The sequence below is a fragment of the Vicugna pacos genome, chromosome 11 (assembly GCF_048564905.1).
Source record: "Vicugna pacos chromosome 11, VicPac4, whole genome shotgun sequence".
NCBI classification, from domain to species: domain Eukaryota; kingdom Metazoa; phylum Chordata; class Mammalia; order Artiodactyla; family Camelidae; genus Vicugna; species Vicugna pacos.
The window spans coordinates 73,371,651-73,383,571 of NC_132997.1; the positions used below are offsets into that span (position 1 = coordinate 73,371,651).

Consider the following 11,921-nt stretch of genomic DNA (forward strand, 5'->3'; position numbering starts at 1 on the left):
CTCTTATTTCCCGTCCTTCTTCCCCAATTCTGAACAAAAGGGAAGAAATGCACTAGGGAAATGGTTCCCAGCTTCTGGTTTTCATCAGAATGGCTTCTAGAACTATCTAAAAATTACTATCCCGAGGTGGAACATTTTGTTAAAGTCACAGGTGATTCTGGCATATAGCCATGGCTGAGACACTCTGCAAACTCACCTAACTACTCAATAGGCCCAACCGAAGGGAGAGTGCCCGCAGCTGCTTCTGTAGCACACACTGATTCTGCACAGAGGAGAGGCTGCCCTGAGGGGCACCATTAACCCGTGGTGCTCCACTTTCTCCCCTTCCCGGAACAGTTCCTCGCCAGGCACTGTTTTAGAGGCGGGGTATACAGGCAAAGATCCCTCCCTTGAGGAACACTCATTCTAGATGTTTCTGAGCATCATACTGATCAGTCCAGTGCCTCTTTTCCTCCCAACTCTCCTTGCTAAATTAATTGATCTAATAAACCCATTCCTGCTAACTTTAGCCCAGACCAGATACGTGAACTTTTATAAAAGCATTTCATGGAAACACAAGGTCTTATGCCAAAGGAAGGTCTTAGAGAACAGGAATGTCAACCCAGTAAGCAGACAGTAGGTATTGTCAAATCACTCCCAGTAGACAACTGACTACACACAGGAGCTGGAAAAAAGATGAGCCTCTGAGAGCTAATTGCTGGCTACCCTAGGAAGCTTCCTGCTTTCTTAAGCCAAGCAAGAGTCTCCTTTCTTCCAGACCTGACTGACGTGAATGAAGGCAGGTATCCCAGCCACAGAGGGTTGATTTTCTCCTAAATTAAAAAGTATCATTCTCATACTTGAGTAAAAGTGACAAAACTTCTTCCCCTTTGTTAAATGAGTTGTAATTTATCATGAAATAATCTTTGCATTGTTACCTTAGAATTGAACGGACTCTGAAATGTAAAATAATGGAATGGCGACCTAAACAGCCAACACGTTGGAATAGGCAGTGTACTTTCATTTTACGACAAATCCTTCCTAAGCTAGAACTTGGCACTGGAAGCTTTGTTTCATCTGAAGAGGAGAGTGAATTTGGAAGACTACTAAAATTTTATTGGGTTTGTATATGACTTAATGCATTAGTGATGCTTGTTTCATCTATGTGGTTAATTGCCAGATGATAGTATTTTAAATATTCCTGAAATGCCTTTTATCTTGATCCTAGATGATACATGCTATGACATTAAAATGCATTTACTTATAGACTGAGAAATTTCAAATGTAGTAAACAACTATTACCATGACCACATTGCATGACATTTTCTTGGAATCACTTGTATGTTTTATGATGTAAAAAACCACAAACTTTGGAAAGAGATGCCCAAAAGGAAACCTGCAACTAAGAAACTAAAAAGTGATCTCTAGATGGTAATAATAGAATGGATTACCTGTCCTTGGTTCTGGGCAAGAGGACTGTATGCAAGCTTTAATATTTTCTGTATGCAAGTTACTCTCAAATTTGTACATCCAGCCTGAACTTCTCTCCTGACCTCCTCCCTTATATGTTCACCAACACATTTGACATCATCCTGGATCATAAAAAGGCATCTCAAACTCAGCAAGTCCCTAATCAAACATGGTGGGCATTTGGTGGGTTGTTAGAGTTCTTCTTTTCTTCCCTTACTGTATCCTCAGTTCTGGGAGTCCTCTCATCAGCTCTTCCCAGTGAATTGGTACAGTGGGCTTTTGGAAGCCCCAGCCTCCCAAGAGTAAGATTCCTTCCCCCTACCATCCCATAAACTAGAGGATGCCTCCTCGGGAAATCCTGTAGGAGAAGAAAGGGAGGAATCTGTTGGTTGTTGATACTTCGGCTGCCAGGGAGGGATATGCAGATACTATTTATTCATGATCAGGGAGGAAGTTGTTTTGTTTTGCTTTCTTTTTAATAGAATTAGAGGGTAAATAGATAAGAAAGCATAGTTGAATATAAGCCAAGTTTTAAAATTTGGAGTTCCTTCTAAAAATTACTTGCTGTTTACACTCAACCATGAATCTTGACTGAATCCCGCAACTTGGGTTCAAATGCTGGCTCAGCCACTCAGTAGCTTTGACCGAGTTACCTGCTTTCTCTATACTTTCACCCCATTTGCACAAGATAAACAGAAATAAAAATAGTTACCTGTTTTGTGGTTGTAGTGAGGATTAAGTGAGCTAATGTTTACACCATAGCACCCAGCACCAAACAAGTGTTTAGTAAATGTTAACTATTATTTGTGTTCTATGTGGCAGACATTGTGCTAGACACTGGGGTTATAACAGTAAACAAGACAAATACAACCTTGAGCATTCACAGAGACGATGGGCTAATTACAGAGACAGACCAGAAAACATGTAATTGCAATATATTTTATTAAGTAAGCTAGAGAAGGACAGCGTACCATGCGATGTGTGGGAAGATCAGGAAAAGCCTCTTGAAGTCAACAACCTAAGGCTTGAAAGAGGATTATGATTGTCATTTGTATATTTTTTCAATAGAAAATTTTACATGGGGCGGTCTTCCATATCCTTTAATTTTGTCACATAGTTGTCACTTAATAAACTGAACCAATGTTAAATAAATTCTTCAAAAATGCCCACTTAAATCCCTCATTTATAGGACCAGGAACTTTCCTTGTTGGCAGTTTGCTATTCCAGGAAGAGTGCAAGGATGTGGAATGTTAAGTGCTCAGGTTCTGGTGTCAGACAGACCTGGCTCTGCTCTGCTCCTCTCTCTGTAAAGTGGGGATTATAACAAAACCGACCTCCTAGGGTTGTTTGAAGTGTAGGCGTATATATGAAGCATTTCGCACTGTTCCTGTACTGTAGAACATAGTGAACACCCATGAAATGATAACAATTATCATTATTTTATGGCTACTATTTCTTTGAGGCTTCTGTAATCTCTTTGCATACGTGAGTAATGTATGTAATTCATGGGGAACTGTACTTCCCGATCACCTACGTGACTGTAACGTGGGTTCACGTGTTATTCTGTCTTTGGTCCAGGTGGTGGGATTTCCTCTCCAGATGCCATACACTGATGTACAGTCAGTTATTGATGCCGTGTATCAAACTGGAATTCACTCCTCCGATTTTCCGCAGACAGAATTTGCTCTAGCTGTGTACATTCACCCATACCCAAACAACATCCTATCTGTGTGGGTTTATTTGGCTTCATTAGCTCGACATGATTGAAAAGGAAGAAGGGAAAAGGAAAAGCTTGTGCATGGGCCCCAACCAGAAGCCAAAACTTTTCTGTTACTTGGGATTTTTCTGTTTATCCTCAAGTCCAGACAAGTGTGAGCTCAATTTTTGGTTTACTTATAGAGTTGAACACAATGGAGACTCACTCCCTGAGTCTTTGAGGGCAAGTATAAATGACCTCCTCACCTGAGACTGCTTCAAGGAGGACCTGTCAGGAAGTCTGGCGCCTTGGGTCACTGTCTATAGGAGGTCTTATTCTGAGAAAGAGGCAATTCTGGCCTCTTTTGCTAAAGCCAGTGTTAATTGTGGGCCCACACCACTTCCATCAAAATCACCTGGAAAGCCTTACTGAAAATGCAGATTCCACATCCCAGCCAGGACCTACTGAATCAAGACCTCTGGGAGTGCAACTTCAGAACCCACATTATTTTCAACAAGCTCCCCAGGTAATTCTCGTGGCCTATTCAGAGTAAGAACCCTGCTTTATAGAATGTTGTCATTACTAGAGTGAAGCTCGTACATTTAATGCTGGTTCTGATGCAGTTCCAGGTTGAAGTCATTCAGATAGAAACCTAAGGTCATTGCCTCTCATAAGACAAAAAGAGTATTTCACTGATTAAGAATAAGAGGAAAATCTGCCATGTTGGGGTGAGGAGTGGGGTCATCTTCTGGGGGCTTCTCAAAATTTTCTTTTGAGATGCTACTGACCTGAAGTCCTTTCAGCTCCAAATATTTGGAAGGGACTCCCAGGAAACTCTACCTGAATGCTTTCCTGATTCTGTGAGAAAGGGAGACAATGGTCTTACCAGATTTCAGAGCCCCTCTTTATCTTAGTGAGCAGCCCCTGTTGTGTCACTGGCACTTTTCTGCTGCTTTTCTTTCCCAATGGTGGCCCCAGGGAGACCCGCCGAGGTCCTAGGAGCCCCTCAAGAAACAGTAACAGGGATCTAAGTAGGAAACACTGTACTATTTTCTTGTATTTGATTACTCTGTGCTTCATTGAGGAAGGCATTTATACAGTTTACTTAAATGTTACATGACAACTTTTTTTAAAAATCAAAAGATACAGATTTCTAAAGGTTGATGAGAGCAGTTTTATATGAGGTAAAAGTAAGAAACAAAATGCATTTCTCTCATTGCAGGAACACTGGGGCTTCTTGAGTCACTCCCACAAACAGAGAACAGAGACCCCAAATTCATCCTCAGGGAACCCTCAATCTGCATCCCCTCACTCAGTTCACCAGCATAGGCTGGTGCCAGAGAAGACCTCATTTATTTGGAGTGATGTTAGTCTTGGACCAAACTCGAGATTACTAGAAGAGTAAAAAGAGCTACAATATGGGTGAAGGGAATGCTTTTTCTCCAAGGTTAAAAACTAATTGTATGTGTCTTCTGGCATGCAACAAAAAACTGATCAGAATCTTTGTTTTTATTTAAATGTTTGTGTTTAAATACTATATGAAATGTTATTAACAAGTCTCCCACATTGATGGGAGTAGCACAAAATGACATCTATAGAAAGGCAAGTTTGCCAAAGAAGTGCTGAATTCACACAGTTCATTTCTGTGGCACATAGAGTGTTTACATAGCTATTTTGTTAGCCGTTAATGGTTTTAGAATTGATAGGCCACTTAAGATTAAGGTGGAACGTGTTCATAGGCAAGTGTGTATTATATGCATTTTATATGCATATGTGTTTCAAAACTAAATATTCTTCATTAAAATTGTGTAATTGTAATGAACCATTTTTATTTGACTATTTAAAAAATACATGATATTAAATGTAATGTATAATTTTAAAATTCTTTAAATCATCCCACAAATAATTACAGAGCACCCATTACGTACCAGACACTTTAGTATGTGCTGGAGGACAGCAATGAAAAGACAAAGGTCCTCCCCTTGTAAAGCTTTCATCCTTACAGGGGAAACAGGTCCTAAGCACATAAATAGTAAGTAAGATAATTTTGGGGTGTGATGAGTGCTATAAAGGAAAGAAATAGGTTGGTGTGATGGAGAAGGACTTAGTGGGGCTGGAGGGTATAAGCAGAGTAGTCAGGGAAGGGCTCTCTACAGAGAATGTTTGAGCTGAGATTTAAAAGATGATTTGTCAGAGGGGGAGGGTATAGCTCAAGTGGTAGAGCACAAGCTTAACATGCACAAGGTCCTGAGTTCAATCCCTAGTACCTCCTCTAAAAATAAATAATAAAACCTAATTACCTCCCCCTGCCAAAAAATAATAAAGCAATACAATAATAAATAAAATTTAGAATTGCATTCAGTTACATGTAACAGAAACCTAATCACAGTAGATAACCAAATAGGGATTACATAACTGTCAAGTCCAGAGGAGGCAGTCCAACCCTGGTACAGTCTGCGATGTCGTAAGTGTACTAGTCTTCATCCATCTTCTTCACTATCTCTAAGGAGACTTCTGTCCTCTTCCTCAGTGGTTCTCAAACGCATACATAAGAATCACCTGAAGAGTGTGTTGAACCACAGATTGCTGGGCCCTACCCTCAGAGTTTCTGATTCAGTGGGATCTGGGGTGGGGCCTGATAATTTGTATTTATAACATGTTCCCAGGTGCTACTGAAACTGCTGATCTGGGAACCACAGAGGCTCTAGCCTCACAGCCATTTTTATGGCAAGAAAATGCAGAAAGGGAAGGAGGAGGTAGAGGATGCAGCTGGTTTAGCTCTTTTAAAAAGCTTCCCATGAGGCTGTACCCAGTAACTTCTACTTACATTCCATTGGCCAGAATTGTATCACTCCTGGCCACAAGAGAGGCTCGATGTCGAGTATTTTAAGTGGACATATTGCTGTCCCAATAAAATCAGTGTTCTGTTGATGAGGAATTAGGGGAGGATGGCTACTGGGTAGGTATCTGTGGCTTCTACAGTTGAGAGGAAGCCAGTCATGCAAAGATCTGTGGCAAAAGCATCTCAGGCAAAGGAGACCGCAATTACAAAGGCCTCTAGTCCAGAAAGAGTCTTAGATGGGGAGGCGGGTGGGAAGAGGAGTAGCACACAAGTTGGAGAGATTAGGACCATATAGGTCATGGTAAAGAGTTCACATTTTATTTAAAGTATTAGCAAATAAATCTAAATCCTTGAAATGTTTAAATTAACTGAATAAAGTTGTATTTTTCCTTTTTTATGTTTAGGAATGCTTTAAAATTATTTTTAGAGATACTTATTGTTTGTGCATAAAAATGATCATATTTTTGAATGCAAATTTTCTTTTTCTTTTCCTTTTTTGCTTAGATCCCTGTCCCATTATTCTCCCCTCTTCCACCCACGTTATTCACTCCACTTACCAACCATGGATGCTTCCACTTGCCAACATTCTCATGGACACATACATATATGCATATGTTCCTGTTTGTTTTATAAAAATGGGACCACATTAGGTATGCTTTTCTGTATGTTGTTTTTCTCCTTCAAAAATTGTGAAAATACTCCAAGTGAATGAATTCATTCTTCTGAAAGGATCCGTATTATTCTAAAGTGTGGATAGGACCACTACATGCAATTAAGCAGCCACACAACTTAATTTATGTGAAAGGACCCCTGGAGTTGTATAATACATGAGAGTCCTGGCTGTGGATATTATTTGTTATAGTTTATATTAAACTGTTCCTCTGCTGATGAGAATATCTTTTGATCCAGATGGTCAACGTGGTGTTTAACTTGTATGGATCCTTGCTGTTTTTCTGCATACTAGTTCTGTCAATTACTGAGAGAGGAGTATTGAAGCTGCCAACTGTAATTATGAATTTGTCTGTTTTTTCTTTCAGTTCTTTCAGTTTCTGCTCCATGTATTTTGAAACTCTGTTGTTAGATGCACACAGATTTAGGATTTATGTCTTCCAGGTGAATTAACCCTTTTTTCATTGTGCAATGTTCCTTTTCACTCTTAGCGGTTTTCTTTGCTCAGAAGTCTGTTTTGTCTGATGCTTATATAGCCACTTCAGCTTTCTTTGGATTAGTGTTTACCTGGTATATATATTTCCATCTTGTTACTTTTGATGTTATATTTATATATGAAGTGAGTTTCTTGTGGATAGCATATAGTTATGTTTTCCTTTTTTAATACCTTCTGACAATTTTCTTTTTTTTTAATTTAGACCATTTACACTTAAATGTAATCATTTATGTTTGGACTTAGGTCTACCATTCTATTATTTATATTTCACATATTCCCTCTGTTTTTGTTCCACTATTTTCTCTTTCCTACATTATTAGGACAAGATTTGATGTTGTCTTAGAGGTCCCTTAAAGTGCTCTCATTTTTTAAAATTTGTTTTTCTTTTTGCTGTTCTGATTGGGTGATTTCCATCACTTTATCTTTCAGATCACTTATGTATTCTTCTGTTTCACCTAGTCTCCAAATTCTTTCTAGTGTGCTTTTTCATTTCAGTTATTGTAGTCTTCAGTTCTGATTGGTTCTTTTTTAAATTTCTAGTTCCTTGTTAAAATTCTCACTATGTCCATCTGTTCTTTTCGCTAGTTCAGTTAGCATTTTTATTATTAATGCTTTGAACTCTTTATCTGGTAAATTATTAGTTGTCTTTGTCATTAGTTGTCTTTCAGGTTTTTTCTTATTCTTTTGTTTGGAACAAGTTCCTCTGTCTTCTCATTTTGCTTAACTTTCTCTGTGTCTATGAAATTAGGTGTAATAGTTACCTATTCTAGTCTTGAAATGGTAACCTTGTGTGGGAGTGTCCCTCTGCAGTGTACCTATGCCCAGTGGATTTGGTGGGAGAGATGGATCTGAAGCAAGCATGGGTCATATCTTTCCTCAGAGTGTGCTGGCAGCTATCATTTGGTGGGAGGTGGGATGGAGATGGAGGGGCTAGAGCCAGAGCCATGTGTGAGCCAGGGCTTCTCCTATCCTCAGTAGCTGTCAAAGCCCTCTGGAGCAATAACACGTCCCAACGTGGTGAAGCAGAAGCCTTGAAGGTTGGGTCAGAGCTGGCTGTGTTCCCTTTAAGTGTACACTCTCCCAACACCCAGCGCCAGCCTCTTCACCCTAGAGGGGAGCAGCACTGGAGGAAGGGGGCTAGAGCAGGCACCCAGTGCAGGCTTGGACATGTGCTGAGGTCAGTCCCAGCATGCCCGTCAGAGCTCAAGACAGCTCCTAATCTGCCACTTCTGCAAGCACCATTAATGGCCACACTTGCCCAATTAAGATGCAGTGCCAGGTCCGAGCTGGCTCTGTCCCCATAACATCCCACTCTCCTTGGCAGAGCAGCCTTTGCCCTAGTGGGGAGCTGCACTTGGGGTAGAGGTGCCGGAACAGGTTCTTGGCATGGGCTGGGGCCCATGCTAAGGTGGCCATGGGAAACTGGCCAGAGTCCCGGGCAGTTACAATCTGTTTCTCCGCCTTTTCCAGGACTAAGCAAGCTGTGCATACTTTTCACGAGCAGAGTCTAGGTTTCTTAACAGCACTCCTGTTAGTCCCACTGGTTTTCAAACCAGCTAAGGAGACTCACTTTCCTGGTATAAGAACCCAGGACCGGGGGACCAATATGTGATTCAAACCATTCAGTCCCCAGGCAGCATCTCTGAACCCATCTAATCACCCTCCTGTTCTGTGTCCCCTCCTAGGAGCATAGCTCCTGACCTGATTGCTTCTCCTCCTCCTACTTGACTCCATATGAATCTTTCTTTACAGCCTTTGCTGTAGAAGAGCCTTTCTTCCAGTCTCCAGTTGGTTTTCAGTGAGAATTGCTCCACATGTAGATGTATTTTTGATGTGTACATTGGGGGAGGTGAGCTCACTGTCCTTCTAATCCACCATCTTAATCTCAGGCCACCTTGATATGCTTTAAATTTAAAACATTTAAAACTGGATAATGATCAGAGCTTTATGGGGAGTGTTGGGCCTCTTTCCCTACAGAATTCTTTGCAGAATGTGTACGGCAAGAGCAAAGAACCTAAAATGTTAAAGTCAGAAGCAATCTCAGTCATCACCCAGCTCACTTTATAGATGAGGAGGGAAATGACTGCCTTAAGGCCACTCCACTAAGAAGCACTAAATCAAGAACCAAGAACAAGAGCCTAGGGCTTCTGGCTTCCTTCCAGTCCTTTGCATCTACTGGAATATGACGTAGCCTTTGAAAGGAATTCTAGATGTTCTGTTGTGGAATGTTCACCAGAATATATCCTATGACAAAAGCTAGGTACACAACACTGAGTGTAATGTGTTACCATTTGTGATGAAATGGGGGCAAGAAGATTAAGTACATGCATTGTTATAAATATCCGGATATCCCTAGAAGGGTACAAAAGGAAACAGTGATAATGTTGCCTCTAGAGAAAACTGAAATCAAGAGAGGGAGATTTGCTAATCATTGTATACAGTTTTCTACTATTTGAATGTTTTACTTTTTGTTGGCATTCATTAAAATAATGAATGAATTGTTTAAGTAAACAGTTTAAAGTCAATGGTTTTTTACTGCCTAAAGTTCAGTGAGTTACAAAAACTCTGCGGGGACTCTGGTCCCACTCTCATCTCTTGCCAAACCTGTCTTGTGCCTTATGCTGCAGGCACACTGAGGTTTTTGCAGTTTCTTTACTCTGCTCATTAAGTAGAAGTTCTGCCTTTTTTACTTCCATCCTCTCATACCTTTGCTGATCACTGCTTCCAAGACTTATAATATCGTTCCTATCTCCTCTTCATTCCAAGCATACACTGTCCTCCATGTTCATTCCAAACATGCCTTCTCCTTAGGGCCTTTCTGTAACACAGATATCTGCATGTTCCCTAACCTCCTTCAGGACTTTGCATACCTCACCTTATAAAACTATGTCCACTGACTGTCACTTTCTATTCTCTTTTTATGTTTATTTTTCTTCACAGCATTTGTTGCCATGTGACTTTGTTGTTCTTGTTGCTGTTCATTTATTGTATTTATCTCCCCATTAGGATATAAACTCTATATAGAGAGAGCAGACTTTATTTCATTTAGGAAGTAAATATCTAATTGTGTCTAGTGTGCCCTATTTAATTAGGAAATTAATGAAGAAATGTAATAAACCTGAATTTTGCATTATAGGGATTTTATAATCTAAGACATATTGGGCAAATTATATATATATATTCTCTCTCTCACACATACACACACACAAATGAACACTAAAATCCTTTCATCATGTTATGAGGCAAATCCAGAAAATAGTGAGAATGATTTCTGAACAATTATCTCCCAGTGAATAACATCTTCAAAGTAGAATCCATTAGAGATGCCTACTTGTTAAAGTGATGATTACAGTCTGTGACCCATTTTTCTGAAAGGGTTCTTAAATAGGCCCTGGACATTTAAGTTATTGGGAAGCCAAATTATTGTCATAAAGTTGCTTAGTGCACATGAACTGGAACCTGAAGAGGTAGGTACTATTTAAATTCCCTTATAAATGGCATGGGGCTTTTAGCCCGATGTGGCTCACCTCCCTAGGAAACTAAAATAGGCTAAGGCAGCCTCTCCTGGGACAACGTTGGGCTAGACTGGGCCCTGCCAACTTCTGCTGCTGAGTTTTCCTTGCCTTGACATTCGTTCCTGCAGCCTTGCTCTCCTGAGCATAAGCATTGTGTCACAGGGTTCACATACATATTTGTAGCTGTGGATTATGTATGAAGATGTCATTGCAATAAGTAAAACTCAGATTCATGCAACATATTCATCATTTAATAGTAGATCTTTATCATCTTCTGGGACAGGATTCTGAGTGAAAAGGTTTGGGTTTCATGATTTATTTATTTTTTTAATACTTAAAGGGGTTGATTTACATTCTCAGACATGAGGATCACTGAACGGAACTGATCATCTACTTTTGTGATAGTCTACAAAACTGGTTAAAGTACAATTGATCGCATTTCTTTCTGCTAATCACATTTCAGGTCTTCCATCACCTTAATTGACTTTGGAGTGTTTTCAGTTTTGTAGTTTCGTGATTTATGACCACAGATAGTAAAATACATCCACTACAGATCTGATGAGCTAGGTTACTAAAGGTAATCTTAACTCCCTTCACTCAAAGCTTCTGGGAATCTCTACAACAAAGAAAATAAGGAGAAAGAGATTAATTAGGTTTTTAGAAGAAGCAATAGGTTTTAAGGTGGCATTTAAAGGACAGCAGAATTTCACAGATAAAGTGCTTTAGGGGCTGCGGAAACTGAGAAAGCACTTATGAGGGGACTGATAATCCCACTGGCAGCCCCTCGGATGTATGGGGCTGTTGCAATGTGAGATGAGGCCGATTGAATCCATGCCTAGAAGAATTTTAAACGCCAAACTTAGGCATCGGAACTTTCCTCGTCGGGCATCGGGGAGCCGTTGAAGGTTCTCGGCAGGTGAGCAGCATGAGCGAATTGGCCAAAGGAATGATGATGAGCATTATAATTTCTCCAGCGCTCTCTTCCGACCTCTGCCCGCACCTCAGGCCGTCTTCGCGGTAGGTGGTATCGGGGCTCCCGGGCACCCCGAAGCGCAGGGCCGCGCCGGGCCCTTTAGGGATGCCGCCGGGGCCCACTGGGGCCCGCAAGCCGCGGCCAGTGCTGCACCTGGGCCCGGCCGGGCCGCCGATTGGCCGGCGCGGGGGTGACCCGGCTGTATCGCGAGACGAGATTGGCAGCGGCGGGGCGCATGTGCCCCCGCGCTGGCTTTGTACGCGGAGCCGCCTGCCGGTCCT

General features: G+C 41.0%; 1 protein-coding gene across 15 annotated transcripts in view; it reads left to right on the plus strand.

Annotated features, from left to right (window-relative positions):
* Positions 1-6,459, plus strand: part of CC2D2B (coiled-coil and C2 domain containing 2B) — a 91,814-nt gene extending 85,355 nt beyond the window's left edge. For 13 of the 15 annotated variants that reach the window (XM_072971681.1, XM_072971690.1, XM_072971692.1 and 10 more), the window contains 2 exons: positions 923-1,100; positions 3,028-3,443. In XM_072971681.1, coding sequence (XP_072827782.1) covers positions 923-1,100; positions 3,028-3,216 — 367 coding nt within the window. In that variant the 3' untranslated portion in view covers positions 3,217-3,443. Of the gene's footprint in view, positions 1-922; positions 1,101-3,027; positions 3,444-4,367 lie in introns of those variants that run through there. The other 2 variants (XM_072971688.1, XM_072971691.1) reach the window with 2 other exon arrangements.
* The last annotated feature ends 5,462 nt before the right edge of the window (positions 6,460-11,921 follow it).